We start from the raw sequence: 23,641 nt of genomic DNA on the forward strand, positions 1-23,641 counted from the left end.
ACTGTTGTAAGTCCCTTGATTAACATGAAAAAATAAAATTGACATGTGGAACTTAGTCAGATATACAAAATTAATTAAAACTTTAGTTTTTATTGTTTCTTTCATAATAGAGCCATGATTTGTGTGTGTAGTCTGGAAGGAAATGAAAACGTAACGTACTACTATAGACAAATAATTTTAAATTGTTGAAATTGAAAGGTATAGATCGATATACGTCTGAAACTCACTGAGCTACAACCATTTTTTGCTGTACATTTACACATCATCTTCTATGTGCGTGTTTTAATTGAGTTCATTAATTAATAAAGTTAAAAATACATTTTCCCTCTTATTTACGAGCATGTCTTTAAGGTCAATGAAGTCAGTTAATCAAAATTATAATAATGAGGCCTTAGGTTCAAATTTAAACTAAAAGCATTGCATGAAAGAACAACAATTTTGCACATCTCGACTATTTCACTGAGTACCTATTAATTGTAATCTCCCACCAACATACACCAGTATAGGTACTCGTTATAGAGTGTCATACTGGATGAAAAAGAGATGTGTGGTCTCTTTATATAATCTTGGACAATCCTCCCTTCATGAGCTAGCTTTAGGGGTTGAGTTAGACCCAATCAAATCAATTTCTTTACATGATATCGGAGCAAAGCTCATTCCAATAATTGTTTGCCGGGGTTGGACTCGCATATAAATTCCTCACGCTCTTGATGTCCAGCCGTGAGGTGAGGTGGGGTGTTGAAGAGTCTTACATTATATGAAACAGGATGGTTGGTGTCCTTGGCCTTGTACAATCTCCCTTCATGAGCTAGCATCTAACCATGCTTAGGTAGATGGAAAAAATATCACATGATACTTTGAACCCTTGGTCTACCAGGTTAGCACCATAAGTGTTTTGAATTAGAAACAAAAATGCTTACTACATGGAATTAAATCAAAAATGAAAACTTTGAATAATATTCTTAGAAGGAGATGAACTATTCCTCAGACTTGTACTTCATCTTCAAGGCAAAATAGTAAACGAGAAAAAGATCAAATCATAAGTGAAAAGGGGGTGAGAAACAACTAGTTATGCAAAGGCAACGAAAGCTCACACCGGAATTTCTTACAAGACTTGGCCAACTCAACCAGCTCCTCTGCATTTTCAATCTTAGAATGCTGAACTAAGCCAACAACAACTCTCTGCATTTTATCTCTATAAACAAGTACTTGTGAATCGATAGCTTTCATGCACAAATGCAGCGCAAAATCAAATCTTTTTGTGTCACAAGCCAAAGGAATAAGCATATGAAACGTTGCAGTATCCAGCAGGCAATCATTTTGCACCATCTTCTGACACCACATATCAGCCTGCTCCAAATTCCTCTCATCAACATACGTTTTTATCATGTTATTGTAGCTGAATTTGTCCGGTTTGAAACCCTTGTTAACGATCTCCTCGAACAACTGAATCTCCTTTGAAACCTCAGTAACTTTAAGTAAACCTCGTAATCTAACATTATAACTGCAAATAGCAAGAAGAATATTTCTCTGTTCCATCTTAACCCACAAGTTTTCAGCTTCAGAAAGCCTTTCACTTTCATAAAGTGCTTTTAACAACGTATTATAAGTCACAATATTCGTTTTAATCCCATCTCTTCAATCTCATCCATCAAAAGCACAGCAGAATACAAAGAACCAGCCTTGCACAACGCCTTCATCGCGAGGTTATAGGACATTAAATTAGGCACAATTGACAATTTCTCAGGTAATTCACGAAACAGCAAGCCAATTTCATCATATCTCTCTGATCTGAAGCAGCGGTCCAAAAGGGCATTGAAGGAAAAGAAACTCCGCTGACAATCTAGTTGAGGCATTTCGTCGAACAGTTTACGTGCATGATCATACATCTTAGCACTTCCGTACAGAAACATAAAGCCAGCGACAAAGGAATCGTCTCGAATATCTGGGTAGCGTTTTTCATGTTCGATAATTTCTTCGATGCCGGAGTAAGTGTGTGACTTTCGCAAGGCGGTGAACGGCTTTTTCATAATTGAAACGGCAGCGCCGGAACTCAGGGCATATTGATGATCTTTTCATGAAATTTACAATTCCTTTCCTTGGGTGTGTGATTGGTGGGTTCAGTGGTTTTAACGTCTATGATTTTTCTGGCTGATTTGCGGTTGTGTTCGGAGAAGATGCGTCGCAGAGGCGGACAGTTGAAAAAGTGGCATTTGACTGCTTTTTTTGGCGCTGAGTAGCAATTTGCCAATGAACTTCAAATCTTAAAGTTATAACATGAACCTAAAAAATAGCTTTACCAGTATCGCACTTCATGTATGTTTGCCCCAATTTGGTAACAAATTAATGTGATTTTGTCATGTACTGGGTAAGCATGTTCCTGTGCAATTGGTCACAAATATCACCAATGCGACAAGCTCGAAAAGACATTGACAGGAAAATTAATTCCTAACCTCCCTTACAGGATACCAAACCTAGTGCACCAACTAAGCCACCCTTTTCAATCGTTTTGAACAACTGAAACAATAAAAATACTGATGGAGATGTAAAGACTGACTTTGAAGCGAATAGTGATACTGATAAAGATATTGGAGGACAAAAGGTGGAAGTGTACATTTTTCACGGTCGAGATCTATAGTGTCCCAATAAATATGTGCACGCCTAAACTATTTCATACGTTATTCTTTCACATTTTCACACACTTCATCGACCGCTAAGCCACATTTTTTTCCTTATGGTGCACCTCTAACAGATCTTTACAGGTTTATGTGCTAAGCATTTATGGTGCACCTCTAACGCCTCTTTACTTCACAAATAACATGTAATGAATGCAAACGAACTACATTAACAATTTTCAAGTGCAGATAGGCGTGACCAAATGCCACTATTCATAAACACTAAATCAGAATTATATTTCTCTATCGGGAAAAAAAAAGCCTCTCGGCTATAGGAAATAAAACAATTTTGCCCTTCATTTGAATTTGGTCATGAATATGCCATTACCACACTACAAAATCAACTACTGATGGCTTAGTTGCAGCACCTGATGCTCCATAGCATGTTGCTCAATAAAAAATCAAAACTGATGTGTTGATTCTTATCGAGGAAAAGAATCACCTACGATGAACTGATGCCTTGATTCTTATTGAGGAAAAGAATCACCTATGATGCTTTCAATTCCACAAATATGATCGATTAAAAGTTTATCCTTGTCTAACTGTCTGCCTCCTCTATTCTCCCACCGTCAGCCCAAATCCGAACTTGTAATCTTTCTTTTTATGATCAACCTGCAGGTGCCATCAGGAGCAGACTTATAACAGCTGAGTAGCCAAAGTGCAAGAGACAAGAGACTTGTAAAAGCAAGGAAAGTTGTTTTGAAAGTAAAAGCTCAAAGAGTAAATCATAATCAAAAGTTGTATGCCATCCTAAAGAAAGAAAAAACTGCACCCGAGAAAAGAGAGAAGGGATGGTGAAGAAACATTTGTATTTATATAAAGAAAAAGGATTAGACCTGCAGCACATATGACACTTACCTCGGCAGAAAGAATGAAATTAAGACCCATGTTCAGGCGTTCTTCCAGGAAAGCAGCAACACAGCCGTTGGAATCGACCTTTCCTCTAAGACGACACTGCAATGCACACAATATTACTGATTTTCAAAGAATGCAAAGTCTTCATAAATATTGTTGATTAGCCATCCCAACACAGACCACCTTTAATATAAATGCGGCAACTATAGCTATGCGCACCCAAAACAGCATGAGAAAGTCTAGACTTATAGTATTAAGTATCAACTGTTTTTGGGATCATGCTAATATGCGTATCAACAAGAATAATGCCTAATCTTATGCGTAAGATTTAACAGCAAAGATATCCTCAGTTGCAACTATGCATAACACAGCCCACGAACCAAAGAAATAGTTCAATCGCAAAAAAACCCAAAAGATGTGGATCCGAGCCAATTGGCAATACAACAACTGAAATTCAGGAAACTTGGTTCCCTTTGTAGTTTGCAGCAACCTCTAATTGTGCTGTAGTGACAAAAGACAAATTGAAATGTATAGCAGTTAAAACACTTGCTGAAAGTATTTCATAGCCTAATCTTAAATGAAATGCCAATAAGAAAGTGCTTAATAGCATATGTTAATTTAATAAAAGGGGATGATTTCAGGTTATGTGTGGGAAAGAGGCATCAGAACCCTCCCTACTCCGTATCTTCTTCCACCAAAAAATGAAGAAGCCATTTAATACTTATTTTCAACTGATGAACATGAGGAGATGCAAATGAGAAAGCAAGCAAGAAAGCATGCTGCATACACAATGTGCACAGATTATCTCTGCATAACCTGGACATGGAAGAGAGTGGTAGTCAAAGAGTCTTTTACAGGGGGGAATGAGAATATTGACATTGTTCTGGCATCAAGGTGTCAACCTAATGGCAAAAATGATCTCTTGGAGACTGCATTTAATCAGTTTGTAGCTCTAAAATATAAATTTGCCAGAATCAAACATGCACGCCATTTTAACTAGCGCACATGATTGTAGCAGTGCAATACACTCACCAAAACCAGATGACAGATAGATACCGAGTAAAATACAACTCTCACAAGTGCAAAGCTTTCTTGTAAAGATTTTCTTATTGTTTGTTTGCCACAGAAATTACCTGCCGCAGGATGTAATCATAACCAACACTTGCTGTAACATCCCTAGACATATAGTTGTACATAAAGTCTGATGCTAGAGACACCTGCATGGAAGAAAGTCTTTAAGGAAAATTACCAAACCCACTCATCATTAACTCTATCTCTAGAATGGGGAGTGTCTTTTTAAAACCTTCTCAGAAACTTTCTGAACATAGCCCAGTGCAACCATTCCAGTGCTAGCAACTTGCCCTGTAGCAACCTGCAGGCAGAATGAAACATGCACTAACTAACAGAAAATTTGAATCAAACAAGCAAGTTGTAGCACACTCATTAAACAAAAAACCATAAATACTAAATTCTGGTGAAATCAGTAAATAAAAACGCAATGGATAAAGGTGTTTCTGTAAACTGCTTAAATATGTTTTAAAAGGGAAGAAAAGAAACAGCTTCGATTCTGTGAAATTCTGTATCACAAAAATACTAAGACAAGCTACAAATATAAAGCAATTTGCTTTCCAGAAAACCTTTCAAATTAATCTAAAGGAGTTGATAATACACAGAAAATAGGGAGATCCCAACAATGACCTCAACATTTCCAGTGATTTCTTTCAATGGAGCTTACTAGTTGAATCCTTTAAGAGGAGAACAAAATGCCTAATGGTAAAAATTGAAGTCCATCAACTTTTAAGAATGACGACTATGTAAGCAAACACAGTTAACAAATGGGAGTAAAAAGAACAATAGGGCTAGAACGGGAAATACATCAAGTAGTTTCCTTTTTAAAAGAATAGATCAAATATTTTCCTGACATGCATGTGTAAATCACTAGACCATAATTATAATCCAGAACGCCTAATTGGCACGATAAAAACACATTAATTTATGGAAACAAATCACAAGGAAATAAAATAGGCCAAGTCGATTTAAGTTGCTGGCAAATGCCTCCAAAAAAAGAAAAAAACGCTAAAATAATATCCCCAAAGATCTGTCTAATACTAATAAAAATTAAACAACAAATATCTCGAGGCAGACCCAGGATCTGACGGCCACGGGTGCACTATTAGGGGTCATTTGGTAGAGTGTATTAAAATAATGCTAAATAGAGTATATTAGTAATGTTTGTATTAGTTATGCTTGCATTAATTATACATAGAATATTTCTTACGCATTGTTTGGTTTAGTGTATTAAAAAATAACATGCATCGCATAAAAATATTTATTTATAAAAATATCCTCAACAATTATGATGGAAAAGATGTAAAAGAAGTTTTGAGGGGTAATTGGATTTTTAACCATAATAATGCAAGCATTAAATCCCCTTGCATTACTAATACCTAAAAATCCATGGTATTAGTAATGCAAGCATTAGTTATACATGCCATGAAAAAGTGTACCAAACAAGGTACTACTAATACACCCAATTAATGCATGCTTTATTTTTGCTGACACACTCTACCAAATGACCCCTTACATTAAATGCAAATATATCACCAGACATAAAGACCGATGATAGCGATTGTGAGAAATATAGGGGAAAAATATTATTGAATTGTGTCTTTACATTATTACATTGAGACCCTATTTATAGACACTATATTAGACTCCTTTTCCAACTAGGACACTACAATACAATCCTTTTCTAAGTAGGATTCTATATACTATTTCTATCTCTATTCCTATTCTAAGTAGGATTGTATATATTATTCTTGTTTCTATTCCTATTCTAAACACTCCCCTTCAAGCTGGTGCATACAAGTCATATGTATCTAGCTTGTTACAAATTACAAATGTAATTAATACGAGGACTGATGAGGGGCTTGGTGAGATATTTGCAAGTTGATCACTCGATTTCACAAAATTGACAGTCAATCTCAATGTGCTTAGTCTTCTCATGAAATATTGAATTTGATGCATTATGTCGATAAAACACTGAGTGATAAATTCATGAATTATAGTGTTGAACTTCCCAAGCCAAGCCTGAGAATACTGTTTCAGACCATAGAGTGACTTACGTAATCGACATACAAGGCTACTAAACTCCCCCTAAGCAGCAAAATTATGTGGTTGCTCCATATAGACTTCTTTACAGTTTAATGATCACCTGAAAAGTGCTCAAAACATGATATAAAATATATGGATCGTTTTGGAATCCATAGATGAGTCAATATTAAATAAGAAAGTCACCGAAAAACTGGCTAGAACATGCGCATACGTCGGAGTATTAGATTTGATGGCTGAAAGCAGTCACAATCTGAGAAATAAAATTATGTGGTAAGGTCGGAATGATGGCACGAGTCTACTTAGGAAGAGAATTATATGGGTAGGGTCGGAATGATGACACGACCCTACACAAATAAGAAAGTAGTCACCGAAAAGAACGATACTATGCAAGTCAAATATGAAAAAGTAGTCATAGAAAAAATGGCACGGTGCTACACAAATCGAATATGAGAAAATAGTCACAGAAAAGATGGCACGGTGCTACACAAATAAGATATGAGAAAGTAGTCACCGAAAGGATGGCACGGTGCTACACAAATTAGATATGAGAAAGTAGTCACCGAAAAGATGAACGGTGCTATGCAAATCGAATATGAAAAGAGTAGTCACCGGAAAGATGGCACAGTGCTACACAAAACTGATGGATATGGGTTGACACAAAATAGTCTCAAAAAGTCACCGAAATTTGACACACGGTGACATGTCTGACTGAGTTTTCTTCCACTGAATGTTGGGTTCATGCATATATCATTGATCATACTTTTGTTAACATAACCATTGGCCAGACAGGCAACATATATGGGTTATAGCCGCCCGCCGACAGCGGAAACTCTTTGATTCTCTACCAGGATCGTAGAAGCTCTGATACCATATGAGAAATATAGGAGAAAAATATTATTGAATTGTGTCTCTACATTATTACATTGAAACCCTATTTATAGACACTATATTAGACTCCTTTTCCAACTAGGACACTACAATACAATCTTTTTCTAAGTAGGATTCTATATACTATTTCTATCCCTATTCCTATTCTAAGTAGGATTGTATATATTATTCTTGTTCCTATTCCTATTCTAACAGCGATCATATTTAGTTAGTTCGTGGTTAATTTCAATTCAATTTAATAGATTTTTTATTTATAAGCAAGCAAACGATAAAACAAAATTAGTTCAATTCATTAAGATTTTTCTCTCAATATGGAGGGTTTGATCGAGTCTTCTCTCAATGCACCAGATGGTGATTTGTGCATGCAGGTACTACAACTAATATATCTCTACTTCTTGGATTCCCGGTGCCGGTGCATCCTCACCCCTAACACATCGGTCCACCTCTGCGCTAACATCCATTAATAACTTCATGTTCTAAATGTTTTTTCATACATTTATATCTCTTGTTATTATCATAATACCTTCAAATTTTAATTTTTAAAAATGGAAAAAGAAAAAAAGGCACGCTACTCTAATAGGAGTATCTAATAACAGGCACTTTACCATCTTATCTGTGTTGTAACGAGCAGCATAGCCAATGCCAGACTTCCGATGCTGACCAGCCCAGAACACTTCACCACCTAGAGACAAATGTGGAGAGACACTCTACAAAAGATATAAAGGTGTCGTAAGGAAATTTAATACAGAAATACATTGCTTGATCAAGAGGATTGAAAGAAATATAATGTATGTGACACATACCCAAAAAATAAGTAAAATGAACTCCAACCATGATCGAAGGAAGCATAAGCAAAAAATTATCCTACTTATATATTAGTGATGAAGACTGCAATATCAAATTGCTTCCAGTTGTTGGCGTGTAATAAGTCCCTTGGAAGTTATTGAAATTATCGTTATTTTATGTTTGATTCAAGAGCTCCAGGCCATTGAGTAGATACTGCCTTTTAAATTCAAAGATATCATAAGTATGCACTATTATTCACATGAGATGACCTTCACTCAATCAAGAAACTGTCTTTACAAAAAATCAAAGATTTATGCATAAATGGCGCATCATATAGAGTAAAGAGTGGCACGATCAGTTTGTTATTTTTCTTACCACTTTAGTTTTTAGGATCATGAGGTTGGTGAGGAACATTTTTTAGATTCTACATCTAAACTAAGATATCTCGGTAATTTTCAAGTTGGGCATCGAAGGTAGTGTTTAAGCTGGCATTAGTCACTAGTTTTTTCTCTTCTTTGCTTTTTCCCAAATTCTATTTTTTGACACACAACGTGTTATTATTTTTATGAAATAGAGACACTACAGGATTTATCTCTCGCTGACACTAAAAGAAACTTCCATGCTATTTTCTCTTGCTCTATCTCCCGGTTTTGCTAAGTCTCAGTCCCAGTTGCCATCGTGATATTCATTAGTATCTTGGATCCGTCATCCAGAATAGTGGGGACATTGACGATAATGTCACGCATCATATTGGGGTAGCATGGACGAAATGGAGGCTTGCCTCTGAAGTCCTGTGTGATAAGAAGGTACTACCCAAACTTAAAGGTAAGTTCTACAAAATGGTAGTTAGGCCATCATTACAATATGGTGTGGAGTGCTGGCCAGTCAAGAACTCTCATGTTTAGAAGATGCATGTTGCGGAGATGAGAATGTTGAGATGGATGTGTGGACATACTAGGAGTGATAAAATTAGGAACGAGGTTATTCGGGAGAAGGCGAGAGTGGCCTCTGTGGCAGACAAGATTAGAGAAGCGAGACTGAGATGGTTTGGGTATGTGCAAAGAAGGTATGTCGACGCCCCAATTAGGAGGTGTGAGCGATTGGATTTGGGGGCTATGCGGAGGGGTAGGAATAGACCGAAAAAGTATTGGGAAGATGTGATTAGACAAGATATGGCACAACTTCGTATCACCGAAGACATGACCTTAGACAAGGAGTGGAGGTCGCATATTAGGGTAGAAGGCTAGTAAGGATAGAAGTCTAGCAGGGGTAGAATGTTTGTCTTGCCCTGTGATGGTTTAGGGTTGGTCTTAGATCTAGGCGTACCATTATAGTTGTGTTGTTATTGCCCTTGATTATCTCATTATCTTGATATTGGTATTGTGCTTGTCTTATAGAATTTGCATCGTCTTTCGTTTCGACTGTTATGATATATATATATATATATATATATATTATACTGTGATTCTCCCTTTCTTGGGATTGTTACTTTAAGTCGAGAGTCTTTCGAAAACAGTATCTCTATCTCCATGAGATAGTGGTAAGGTCTGCGTATACTCTACCCTCTCCAGACCCCACTTATGGGATTTCACTGGGTATGTTGTTGTTGTATTAATCTAGCCTTGATACAAAACCTCCAACGCCTTATTCCAACTTTGTGATATTGTGGTGTTCCCTCGCTTGAATCAAAATTGACTCTGTTTGAAACTTCAAGATTTTTCATATAACTTGTGAACATAAATGTGTGAGACCTTTAAATCATTTTTTCCTACAAATGACCAGAGACAAGGCCATTTACTTTTGAAAAAAATTATTGCTTTTAATGATGTCTTTCATTGCCTAAATTGCTGAGTTGCAAGTCTTGATTGTTTACCTGGATGTAGCTTGCTCCAAACAATGCACCATTCCCTAATTGAAATTGTGTTCTGTAGTCTTTACCCTTTACAAACAATAAAAGACAAGAATATACAATTGTTAGTCTTCCTAAGTCGTCTAGACCATACCGTAGTTTGTGCATAGTACGGGTTGACTGAATCAGAAATAGAATGTCGCATGACATTCCAACTGAAAGCGTGAATTAAATCCAATGACTTGCATGCATCGAAATTTGTGCATAAAAGTAAAGAAAAGTACCTTGTAATCAAAATTAACCATGCCATGCGACATATGCGGCTCACCCGTTAACTGATAAGTAGAAAAATATGAGTTATATGGCTTATTCTTGATATATATTAATTGCTTGCTGACACTATCAGAGGTAAGCAATCAAATATGCATACCTGTGCATTAGCCTTCATTGCAAGATTCTCAGACAAATCACACCTCACTCTTGCATTCACCCTACCGTCTGTCATTACTCTCCCGAAAAGCATCATCTTTCAGGAAACAGTCATTGCTCCAACAATTAGATAATCATATGGGCTTCATACACTAGATAGGTATAGTATCAAATACACACCTTTGGATCTATAAAGTTGGCACCAAACTCATAGTGAGCAGTTGGAATTTTGACTACATCTGTAGACTGAGTAGGAAGTTCCGTGGGCCCCATGAAAACACTAACAGAAGTAGGAAGCAGACTTTCACAATTGCAAAAATATCCCTCTCCCTCCAAGAAAGGAGAAAGCATAGTAATGAATCTGATATGAGTCTTTAGAAATGCCAAATCTACCTGTGACTGAGTGAAAATCTCTGGTTAAGTCCTCTGGTAAAGTCAAAGCGCATGCCTTCAAAAAGCTCAGGCTTTAAAGACACTGCCAAGATAACACATGCATTAATTAATTCATCCTGTGTATACAGGCATACACCAATAAATGACGGCCTTAACAGCAGGCCAGGCACTGGATATGACTTACAGACATAATGTTGATGACAGTAACAACACTAACATGAACAAAAATACTAACCAACCATTAACAGTGTTTACATGCACTAAAACTTCTGCTAGCAGTTCAATACTAATCTAAGTTGCAGTGGATTGGGAATCCGACAAGTTTGATCCCATGTCTATTTATCCAAATGTTAGCTGATACTAAATCCAGTCACTGTAAAACAATAGGAGCTACAATGTTGCTGTCAGATCCTATACCACACAGTTTCTCGTCTTAATAACCCATATAACCCTTCTTACGCTAGCAATTTAGCATCTACTGCACCCGAACTTCAAATTTATCTGATATTATCAATTAGATTAACAAAATAATGTAGCTAAAATTAAAAGCTTCAATTACATTTCAGCCTAATTATATAGTAAACAATCTGCAGCAAGTTGGATCAAAAGATTACAACCACCTCATCTCAATCCAAAACTAGTGAGGGTTGCTAATATTAATCCTTTAAATCCATTTCACACTATTCACCTCAATTTAAATCCACTACAAATGAAGTCAGAGAAAAATAATGGAATGAAATCAAACACAATGATCAAACGAGAGATGAAGTATAATACTAACTTAGAGCTTCACGGTGGATTTCTTCATAAGGAATGGGACATGGCAAGTTGAAGTAATCGACTTTCTCCGGTTCGATCACCGTCGGCTTTGAACCTGCCGGAGAAGCTGTGGTTTCCGGATGGACGAGAGTCGCCATTGTGTAAATAAAGGAAAATGTGAAGAAAAAAAATACAGCAATTTAAGAAGAAAAAGCCGATGTCCTTCTTCTTTTTGGCCTGAGAGATATAGGAGAGAGGAAGGGAGTTCAGTGAGAGCGGCGAGTAAAATATAAAACCCTCATAAAACCCCTAAAATCAGTTCGGCAGAACCCGACCCGTTTTTAATCGGCAATATTATTTTTATTTTTATTTTATTTTATGAGGATAAAGAGGTTTTTTTTATATAACTAATTTAAATAAATTTTTACTTTAAATAAAGCATAACAATAATAAGAAAATCAAAAAAGGCTTCAAAGATGTTTATGTAGATGAGAAGATTGATCCATATAAAGACGAAAGTGGATTTGCAGAAACATATATTAAACAATACCAATAGCATTTTAATAATCGCTTTATTTATAAACATGATATATTTTAATGAATAATGTAATTAATATTTCTTATATCCATAGATGATAAACTTTATAAAATTTGAAAGATGAGATTGAAAAGTTACTTATTTGTATGCTTTTTCAAATGAACTTTAGTGATATGATAGTGTATGAAATTATTTTAAAACGGATAAATGTGTAATAGGTGCATGTTAAATGCTAATGTTCAAATGAAATACATTGTGAAAATCTTATCCGAGTGCCAATGATTGTGAACAAATATTTAATTTTGAGATTATCATAAAATAGTTTTAATCTTGTGAGAGGTTGAAGTTACATATAATTGATGTTTTATGTATATATAATTGATATTTAGTTATTTTTGTATGAATTTTAAGTCTATATGGCTGAAATTTAATTATTTCTATTTGAATTTTAGGCTATGTATGGCTTTATTCTGTCATTTTTTGTCAGAATTTTATCAAAACTAACTTCATATATGATGTGTTTAAAATTATTTTCAAGTAAATAAACATACAAAAAATACAAATTAAATAACAATATCTAAATAGATACCACATGAAAAGTTTACTCAACACTTACAAATATAAAAGTTCAGAGCATAAAAGTTGATTTTTTGCATGAATTGCCTTTCAAACAAAATTGTGTATATTTTTTGTCCCTCGAATTCAAGGCGTTTAATTTTCCTCTTACTGCTCATTTAATAACTTTTTGTGAATTAAAGTATTTAGAGTTTTTTACCTTTTGAAATTATATATATTTTTTCGCTTGGCATAAATTTCATACAAGTGAAGTGATGCAATAAGTTATATAGTATCTTTCAGAATTTGTTTTAGTATTCAGAAATTGAAGTTGTGTTTTTTTAGTACATATATTATTTTATCCTTTTTGGAGATATTTTTTTTTTGATAACTAATATGGAACAATAAAATATATATGTGTAAATTTATGTATTATATATATTTTTCTGAATATACATGACTCTAAAGAAGCGCTAGCTATATACTTAACATATGCAAATTGAACGTTATCTTCGAAAAATTGGACCGAAGGAAAAGAGGCTCATAGCTAAAAGTAGCTTGTCTCGTTCAAATGGAGGAAGAGGTAGAATATTTTTTCGACATATAAAATAGCTCATAGAATATTATGATATGAATATGTAAATTTATGTAGCAATAAGTTACTTTTTTATTTCGTCATTAAGAGATATCTATAATGATATAAAAATATAAATTTATGCCTTATGAAAAGTTAATTATTTTTTTAATGTCAAAATTTAATTATTTATTTATTAATTAAAATGGATATTGAAAAGTGAAAAATAAAGATCATCAAATTTGAGGGCAAAAAGTTAGGAAAAGTTACATAAACACACAATTTATTTTACCATATTTTCCAAAATTTTCTACCATTTACCAAAATTACAAGAATCTCTACTCTCTTATTCTCAGATACATCAGTACGCGATGTATCGATTGGATACATAACTTTACGTGATATATCAGAATGTTGAATAATGTATTCAAACTGAGACGAGAATATCAAAATGTTGATAGATATATTATGAAACTGAGCACAATATATCGAGGTGTTTTTAAAATGTATTCGAATTTCATCAGATTAAAAAGATTTCTATAAAAATTTTTAAAAATAAAAATAAAATATAATTAACTATTACCCCCATATTTGGGGAAATGACCCAAAAAAGACATACGGCCCACTTTACCCCACATTTTGAAACTGAGAAGAAATAATTAATTACACCGTCCCTTCTTTTTGGTCTTTTCTGACCAGTCAATAGTGTTCGAGCACTGAAGCCACCTCCGACGACCCCGCTAGCCCTTGCTGCCGGTAAACTCTCCCTTCCCATGCCTTCCCACGGCCTTATTTTTTCTCACAGCTCTATGTATATGTATACACAAATACAACTTATTTGTGTCTATGTCAGGATGATTATTATGTGTTTGACAAAATGACATACTACCAAGAACTTTTTTTTTTAATTCTTGCTTTATTGCATTTTTTTCACGTTTCAACATTTTGGCGCTTCAGTTATTTTAAGTTAGTAGTAGATACAGAGTGCTGTTAATAGAAAAAAGGGCAAAAAGAAAAGATAAAGAATGATTTTAGAGGCCGAGCTACAAGTTTGAGTTCGTCAAACGAATCAAAAAAAAGAAAGTTGGCTTTTCGCCGTGCTCCTTTTTTTTTCCAGTTATTGGACGGAGATATGAGTTTTGGATTATAGAATATTCAGCTTACTGGATTCTTGATAAGTTATTTGTATATATTGAGTGGACTTTTAAACACAAATACAGGGTTTGAGCCAAAGCTTCTGCTGAACTTATGCTGCTTCATACCTACAATTACTTTGTGTTTTTGTGTGTGTGTATAGTCAATAGCTGACGTTACTAAGTCTCTACTTCTTTACCCACTAGAAAGCTGAAGGGAGTGCGGGGGTTCAAGGAAATGTCACATATGATATGATTTTAGTGAAGAGACATTGATGAGTAAGCAGATATGCATATGACTGGAAAGATAGAGAGCATTAGTCTCTACTTAATTAGTTTAGGACAGCTTTTTGTAACCCTTAAAAAAAAAGGTTTAGTCATACCACACGCACTCCTCTGCACTTGTTCTGATGAGGCTATGCTATAGTACCCTTGTCCACCTGGTAATGCTAGAACTTCATCTGTGGTGATACATTTGCTGAATGACAGTTGATCAAGGGCTCTTCCTGACAGCTGAGCGAGCTCCTTTTATTCATTTGGAATTTTTTGTGCTCTTTGGATATTGGTTGTTTGACATTAAATGTTTAGTTTCTATCAATTCAAATAGATTGTCGAAGGAAACAACAAGCGTAAGGTGAAATAGTGTGACTAAGAGGGAGCATAATCATGTTCTAACAATAACATCTAGCTGCTATATGAGGCAGAGAAAAATCTTAAAAGCAACAAAATATGCTAAGTTCTCAGGTACAAATCCCAAAAGAGACAAAAACACTAGGTGTTTTTTTTCTATTTGTCCTAACCATGGGGGACAAAGTTACCTGGTGCTTAATAATTAATATGGTGGAAGGTGGAATTAGTCAAGGTGTACGCAAGCTGACCCTAGTGTTTTGGACGGCGAAAGATGACAAAAGGCAACAATGCCCTGTCTTGCCACGCGGTGAGGCGAGCGGCTTGAATTGAGGCGCCAATTAATACCAAATTCTTAAAATATATAATTGCATATATAAATATCTAAAATCTCAATAGCAATAGCATACAACAACAACAACAACAACCTAGTGAAATCCACAACGTGGGGTCTGGAAGGTTAAAGTGTACGCAGACCTTACTCCTACCAAGGCAGGATGATTGTTTCCGAGAGACCCTCGGCTCAATAGAAGCATCAAAAGAGGTCAGATAAGGCTAAGAAGTTCAAAGTAATATGAGTAAGCAAATAACGAAAGCGACACAGATAAAATAGATAATAACAGAGATCAGAGCACAAGAAATTATAGTGCGCTAATGCGCCTACTAATAAGGAAGAATAATGAGACTATGTACTAGCCCTCAACCCTAATATGGGACCTCCACACCCTCCTATCTAAGGTCATGTCCTCGGTAAGCTATAACTACGTCATGTCCTGTCTAATCACCTCTCCCCAATATTTCTTCCGCCTACCCCTACCTCTTCTGAAATCATCTATGGCCAACCTCTCACACCTCCGCACTGGGGCATCTGTGTCTCTCCTCTTCACATGCCCAAACCATCTCAATCGCATTTCCCGCATCTTATCTTCCACCGAGGCCACTCCTACCTTGTGTCGAATAGCCTCATTTCTAATCTTGTCGTTTCTGGTACGCCCACACATCCATCTCAACATTCTCATCTCGACAACTTTCATCTTTTGAACGTGAGAGACCTTAACTGACCAACACTCCGCCCCATATAACATAGCCGGTCTAACCACTACTTTGTAGAACTTGCCCTTAAGTTGTGGTGGCACCTTTTTGTCACCTAGCACACCAGAAGCGAGCCTCCATTTTATCCACCCTGCCCCAATACGATGTGACATCATCGTCAATCTCCCCGCTGCCTTGCATGATAGACCCAAGGTACTTGAAACTACTTTCTTTTGGATGGCCTGGTCACCAAGCCTAACTTCCGCGCCAACCTCCTAAGGTGTCTTACTGAACTTGCACTCTAAGTACTCTGTCTTGGTCCTATTCAGCTTAAACCCTTTAGACTCCAAGGTACGTCTCCAATCCTCCAGCTTAGCGTTAACTCCGCTACGAGTCTCATCGATCAGAACTATGTCGTCCGTGAAAAGCATACACCATGGCACCTCACCTTGAATTTATCGCGTCAATCCATCCATCACCAAGGTAAATAAAAACGGACTAAGAGCTGATCCTTGGTGCAACCCCATCACAATTGGGAATTTCTCTGAGTCCCCTCCTACTGTCCTTACCCTTGTTTTGACACCCTCATACATGTTCTTGATCACCCTAATGTACGCCACCGGTACACCTTTAGCCTCCAAACATCTTCATAGTATCCCTCGTGGAACTTTATCGTAAGCCTTTTCTAGGTCGATGAATACCATATGCAAGTCCCTTTTCCTCTCCCTATACTGCTCCACCAGTCTCCTCATAAGATGGATGGCTTCTGTAGTTGAGCGTCCCAGCATAAATCTGAACTGGTTCTCTGAAATAGACACACCTTTCCTCACCCTCATCTCCACCACTCTTTCCCATATTTTCATAGTATGACTTAGAAGCTTGATACCTCTATAGTTGTTGCAGCTTTGGATATCCCCCTTGTTTTTGTATAGAGGGATCATTACGCTCGACCTTCATTCTTCGGGCATCGTTGCCGTCTTAAAGATGACATTAAATAACCTAGTTAGCCACTCCAAACCTACCGAGCTTGCGCTCTTCCAAAATTTCTCAGGAATCTCGTCAAGTCCGGTCGCTTTTCCCCAGCTCATCCTACGCACAACACCCTTAACCTCTTCGAACATAATACTCCTGCAACACCCAAAATCGTGAGGCCTCCATGTATGTTCCAAATCTTCCAACACAGTCTCTCTGTCCCCTTCTTCATTCAAGAGTTTATAGAAGTATGACTGTCATTTCTGTTTAATGAGGATCTCTTCTACCAATACTTTTCCATGCTCGTCCTTAATGCACTTCACTTGCTCCACATTGCGTGCCCTTTTCTCCTGCGCCCTGGCTAGCCTCAACAATTTCCTATAAAGGCGTTCAAAAGCTGTCGTTTTTTCTGTCGAAATCGCCGACTTCGCCTTCTTCCTCGCTATCTTATAAAGTTCCCTATTCGTCCACTTCTCCACCTCATCCTTGCTCTCTATCAACTTCGAATACGCTATCTTCATTGCTTCCACCTTCCCTTGTACTTTTCCATTCCACCACCAGTCTCTTCGATGCCGACTACGACTTCCTGTCGAGACTCCCAACACTTCCCTTGCTACAACCCTAATACAACTAGCCGTCCTATCCCACATACTGTTCGCATCCCCACTACTATCCCAAGCCCCCATATCCTTCAATTTCTCTCCCATCTTCAGGGCACTAGCCGTGGTCAAACTCCCCCATCTGATCCTAGGTCGGTCATCCCCGACCCTCTTCTTCCTTGTCATCTTGATCCCTAAATCCATCACCAAAAGCTTATGTCGGATCGTAAGGTTGTCGATCGGAATGACCTTATAGTCTTTGCACAGACCTTTATCATCCTTCCTAAGGAGTAAAAAATCTATCTGAGTCTTAGCCACCGAACTACGGAAGGTTACCAAGTGGTCCTCCTTTGGGAAACTCGAATTGGCTATCACCAACCCAAAAGCTCTTGCGAAATCCAAAAGTGAAACTCCTCTATTTTTGTCCCCGAAGCCAAAGCCTCCATGCACATCATCATACCCTTCCAAAATAGACCCGATGTGCCCATTGAAATCCCCTCCCACGAAAAGTTTCTCAGTAGGCGCCTAGGCGGTATGCCTCCCACTAACTCGACCAAATTCTCCCAAAAGCGCCTCTTATCCTCCTCGCCTAAGTCCGCTTGCGGCGCGTAAGCACTAATAATGTTCAACGTGATTCCTTCAACGATCACTTTAATCGACATCATCCTATCTGTGACTCTCCTAACCTCCACCACCTGGTCCCTTAAATCACTGTCTACTAAAATGCCTACCTCATTCCTATACTTCGATCTACCAGAGAACAAAAGCTTATACCTGTCTACCTCCTTAGCTTTAGAACCTACCCATTTGGTCTCTTGGACACAAGCTATGTTAATCATCCTCTTCTTTAGAATCTTAACTAGCTTTATCGATTTTCCCGTTAACGTCCCAATGTTCCAAGAACCTACTCTCAGTCTAGACGCTCCTTTAACCCACTTACCCCTCCTTACCCTCGTCCCCATCCCCGTCTCTGAGCGAGAACATGATCCTAGTCTACCATCACTACCCAAAGCCACGAAAACGCGTATGAACTAATAAATTATTCAAAGGTCTAAAGTCAGCAAAATGTAACTACAACTATATGAATAAATAATAGATATGGAAAGATATGGAAACTGGAGGAACCAACTCCAGTTGAAATGAACCTGGTTGCCGCCGGAAAACACTGTTCACGTCGGAGTTACGAGCGAGAAGCTTGTTGATGATGGAATCTGTCTTTTTCTTTTTGGACTTTTGTCAAACACCTTATGCCCCTATGAAATGCTTCAGCTCTAGCTCAAATTCCAGCCCTGAACAATCGCCTAATGCTTCAGAACACAGCTGACCCAGAAGAGTAATCCTCCCAAATCTCTGGCAGCTGCTAGTTCCTCAGCCAACTGGGATTCCGATCACCGAGCAGCACTCCGACAAACAAAACTTAACAGAAAACTTTGCCTTTTGTTCTAAGCAAGAATCAAAACAAGCAAAAAAATCAAGAAAAACTCACCCCCACCAACAAAATTTTTTGCAAGAACCAGCACCAGAGGACAATAATGAACTTTCAATTCAAAAACTAATAGTTGATACTAAAAGTCTAGAACTTGAATGATCCAATAATTCATAAGACAATTGACAAACAATACTAAAACTCTAAAAGTCTATTCTTCTTCAAGATTATCAAAATCCTGAAGATCAACATCCATTTCGTTATGATTATATTGCTCCTCATCTTCCTCCTCCTCGGATTCTTCATCAATTAGTGTCCGAGATGTCCTACGTGAAATAACTATTTATGGACAAATAAATACTATGTTAATAACTAATTATGGACAAATAAATACTATGTTAATTAGTATAAAACTAAATTGATTATAAGAGAAAAAAATATAGAAGAATTAAAAAATAAAAATAAAAATATTGGCAGTTGCTGCAAGCCTGCAACTCAGAACTCAGTCCAAAAAAAAACAGAGACTAGAAAAACAGAGGCAGAGGCGCAGAGCACTGCTGAGTGCTTGAGTTGAGTTCGAAAAAGAAGAAGGAAACTGAAAAAGAGAAGAAGAAGAAAAAGAAAGATCTGAAGAGAAGATCAGAAGAAACGTACCTGTTGGCTGTTTAGAAATTGCTGAAGAAGAAAGACGAAGTTGAGCAGTCGACTTGTGTGAGACAGCGAGAGAAGAAGAAAGAAACTGATGCGGGCATGCGGCTGAGTCGCGACTTAGCAAGTTTGCCGAAATAACAAAAAAAACCTAAAATTTCTTTTAATTAATAAATCAGTTCTTTTTTTTAAAAAATTCGAATGTTGTGCCTTTCTCGCCTCGCCACACCTGGTCGCCTCTCGCCATTTCGTTGCCTTGTGTCGCCTTTTCGATCTCGCCTCGCCATGCAGAGAAAAGGTGACAAGCCATCGCCTCGCCTCGCCATGTCGCCTTTGGCGAGAGGCGAGCGCCTTTCAGAACACTGGCTGACCCGGACACCATGGTCATCAAAAAAGTATATGCATAATTCTACATAGAAAAGTTGATATAAGCGAAGGGCTTGCTGGTGTTCGTACTCCCTTCTTTCATGTTTTATTTGTCAGCTTATTTTCTTAGCATGGCAGTGAATATTCTTCTCTCTTCCCTCTGGATATTCCTGTGCAATCGAGAAGAAGCATTGAGTATTCTAGAGACCTATTCATGATTAACTCATGAAAGGATGGTGATGTGGAGGAGTTGTATTATATTTTATGCTCTATTACTAACTTGGGCTCTCTATGGTGGAACTTGACATGATGAGTGCAACTAAGCATGATCTTTTCAGTGATTCTTAAAAAGTTGATCTTACTCAGAAGTTGTAGTACTCACCTTTGCAGAAACAAGTGTTTTCTTTGATTTATTTATTTTAGTTCCTACGGGGAAAACATCATCGTCCTACATTAACCTATTTTTCATTCCTCAGGAGCTTAATGATCAAAGGCTTTCACAAAATGAATCAACTCTCTAATGGCTTCTCATGTCTGAATTTGGATGCCGCTGATAGCCAGGATGACACAGAAACTCTTGTGGAAAGTGAGACAGTAAATGGAAGAGGTAAGGCTGGGTACAGAATTTGTAACTAAGTGCCTGCGTCATACTAAGATTTGTAGCTCAATAGCTGTGTTAAAAAAGAATAGTTCAATGATTGAATGGTCAATAGGAAAAGGAGGGAATAATAGTTAATCCCCAGTCCTCAGCATTCATTTAGTACCAGAAACCCAAACATTTAGCTATCCATGCGAGAAAATGACAATTTGTGAACTCTGCAGGTAAAGCCAAGGAAAAAGATGACAACTCAGGAGAGTACGAATTGCCACTTGTATGGATTGATCTTGAGATGACTGGTAATTGTTAGTTCATGACTCGTGAAATTGGTCTGGTTCTTAAAAACGCATACTGAAGCACATCAATTAACATATTTTGCACAAAATATAGATATGGCTTTTGATTATCCTGAAAGATAATAATTCTGTTATCCTAATATATATGAGTTCTACCAATTTTCATTCAATCCCAAGTAATCCATAGGTCCTTAATCTCTAAACTATCACTGTGTTTCCAACAATGGATCTTGGATTATGTTAGGTGGCACATAATACTTGCTTAGTAGATAGACTTGGAGGATGAGATTCCCTTGAGTTAAGAGTTGCCAATACAATTAAATTGAGAATAGCCACATCTCAAACGTAGTCTGGAGAATTGTAGTGTCTATCAACTTGATCCAAACATAAGTTGGACACATATATTGTCTTGGATATCTTACATTCTGATGTAACAAACAATGGCAGCATTGTACATCTCCAAAAATACTCTTGAAGATGAAAATTTGGTAGTATAATTTTCTTTTGACATTTCCTTCATGTGTAGGTTTGGATATTGAAGTTGAAAGGATATTGGAGATTGCTTGTATAATTACAGATGGAAAATTGACCAAATCAATTGAGGTAAAATTGTCTCACCTTTCTAACTTATCCCATATTTCTATTCTAGTTTTGCACTCTGTTAACATCATCAGCTATTCAGTTTCACACGTACCTTTTTTGAAGTTGATATTTTCTCTGACCATGTGGTTATTAAGGTAAAGGGAGATGATGATTGAATATTACAATATAGTTCAAAGTTAGGAGGAGTGATCTGAAGTAGTATGTATGGTACTAATCACCATAATGCCAATTGGCTGATGAAATTTCTTTCTCCGCTTTGCTGAGTTTGCTCTAGGGTGGTAATATCCTTTTCTGTAATTTACAGAATTTTGTCCACCTTCTCTATCATTAGAATTTTGCTGTGTGTGATCACTTGTGCGTCCTATACATCTCTTCAATATTTTCTCATTCTTCTACCAACAGGAATTCATTTTGTGCTTTCAAAAATAGGGTCCTGATTTAGTTATACATCAAACCAAGGAGTGTCTGGACAATATGGGAGAATGGTGTCAGAGCCATCATGCGGCAAGTGGTAAGTGGCTTAATGTGTATGCATGAGGTTATAAGATTGCCTTATGAGAAATACGACTAACATTTCACTATAGAGTACATTTTGTTGATTCTAATGTTAGTTCGAAGATGAAACTTAATGTAATTTAGGTTTGACTCAGAAGGTGCTCAAGAGTACCATCACTGAAGAAGAAGCCGAGATGCAGGTATCATATTCCCTTTTATAAGCCAAAAGAATGTTTTTAAGCCGTTTTGACCAGCTTTTAATACAATCCAAACATCCTCAAAGAGTCTCGAATATGCTTCTGTCATGGACAGTATCCTTTGCTTTCAGACTAGAGGATCATATGATTTATTCAAAATAATTTAGATTTAGAATGTTATCACATACCAAGTTTTTTAGCTGCATGTTTGATATTGTTGCCATGATGCATGGCAATTCTGGATGTAAAAGAACCCACAGACATCCACACCTTTCTTGGCCTTTTGGCTTAAGATAACATGTGATTCACATACATTCCTCATGTGCGGTGGGTTCTACAAGTTCGTTTCTTAGATTAATCTTCCTTTTTTTCCCTTGCATCGTGCAGGTTGTTGAATTTGTCAAGAGAAATATAAGGACGTATACACCACTGCTCGCAGGAAATTCAGTCTATACAGATCTTCTTTTTTTGAAGGTATGGTGTGTGTTTGTCTGAATCTATAGATACCATTTTGAGGAACTTCTCTACAAATAGATGATTCCATTGAACTTCAAGATTATTCTATATTTCTATTATAGTCAGCCTTTCGATATTGAGGCATGTAAAATCACCAGTTATTTACTCTTTCTCATTCTAATTTAATTGTTACAGAAGTATATGCCAAATTTGGCAAGTTTGTTTTCACATGTACTTGTTGACGTCAGCAGCGTAAAGGCACTTTGTTTTCGTTGGTATCCAAGAGGTAAAACTATACTGCATTTTAAGGTTTATCTGGTCTATCCAATGTATATATCGGTTGCAATCTTTGTTCATCAATTTCCATTTTACATGGTTGTATTTTGCTGGTTTTGACTTAGACAACAGGAAGGCTCCTAAAAAGCAAAACAAGCACAGAGCTATGGATGACATTAAGGAGAGCATAGCTGAACTCAAATACTTCAAGGAGCACATATTCAAAGCCTCCAAGTCTAAAAAGTGACAGTGAAAGGAAATACTCATCTCATGATGATGATTCCCAAAATGTGGTGTTACCAGCCAGTGTAAAGTGATTCTGGCTTTTAGATGTAGTGGTCTTTGGTCTAAATTATGAGCTCAGCCATGTCTGATAAACTGATTTTATACTATCACATTATTGGCTATCATATGTATTTTTTTAGTCACTTGGAAATATTTATGTAATAGCTCAAAGAATTCATCTTAACGACCTCAAAATCCATCACTGCATAGCAATGAG

General features: G+C 36.9%; 3 protein-coding genes across 4 annotated transcripts; 1 reads left to right on the forward strand and 2 right to left on the reverse strand.

Moving 5' to 3' along the window:
- Positions 1–375: 375 nt before the first annotated feature.
- Positions 376–12,043, reverse strand: LOC129899237 (mitochondrial import receptor subunit TOM40-1-like). Its single transcript, XM_055974120.1, has 12 exons — positions 11,771–12,043; positions 10,990–11,071; positions 10,777–10,876; positions 10,598–10,693; positions 10,452–10,502; positions 10,192–10,257; positions 8,138–8,239; positions 4,834–4,902; positions 4,664–4,747; positions 3,534–3,629; positions 1,097–3,287; positions 376–870 (listed from the first exon to the last, which is right to left on the reverse strand). The coding sequence occupies exons 1-11, from the start codon at positions 11,904–11,906 to the stop codon at positions 3,231–3,233; spliced, it is 939 nt and encodes a 312-aa protein (XP_055830095.1). The 5' UTR covers positions 11,907–12,043; the 3' UTR covers positions 376–870; positions 1,097–3,230.
- Positions 1,066–2,030, reverse strand: LOC129900212 (pentatricopeptide repeat-containing protein At1g55890, mitochondrial-like). Its single transcript, XM_055975140.1, has 2 exons — positions 1,615–2,030; positions 1,066–1,504 (listed from the first exon to the last, which is right to left on the reverse strand). Exons 1-2 carry the CDS (start codon positions 2,028–2,030, stop codon positions 1,066–1,068), a joined length of 855 nt encoding a protein of 284 aa, XP_055831115.1.
- A 2,004-nt stretch (positions 12,044–14,047) lies between the features above and the next one.
- Positions 14,048–23,608, forward strand: LOC129901254 (oligoribonuclease-like). 2 transcript variants are annotated; one of them, XM_055976384.1, is made up of 9 exons: positions 14,048–14,171; positions 20,695–20,825; positions 21,041–21,115; positions 21,639–21,715; positions 22,145–22,226; positions 22,355–22,410; positions 22,795–22,881; positions 23,059–23,149; positions 23,272–23,608. In XM_055976384.1, the coding sequence occupies exons 2-9, from the start codon at positions 20,702–20,704 to the stop codon at positions 23,328–23,330; spliced, it is 651 nt and encodes a 216-aa protein (XP_055832359.1). In that variant the 5' UTR covers positions 14,048–14,171; positions 20,695–20,701; the 3' UTR covers positions 23,331–23,608. The 2 variants fall into 2 exon arrangements, with proteins under 2 accessions (XP_055832359.1, XP_055832358.1); XM_055976383.1 differs by having other exon boundaries at positions 14,053–14,171; positions 23,265–23,608.
- Positions 23,609–23,641: the final 33 nt, after the last annotated feature.

Source organism: Solanum dulcamara, chromosome 8 (assembly GCF_947179165.1).
Source record: "Solanum dulcamara chromosome 8, daSolDulc1.2, whole genome shotgun sequence".
NCBI lineage: Eukaryota > Viridiplantae > Streptophyta > Magnoliopsida > Solanales > Solanaceae > Solanum > Solanum dulcamara.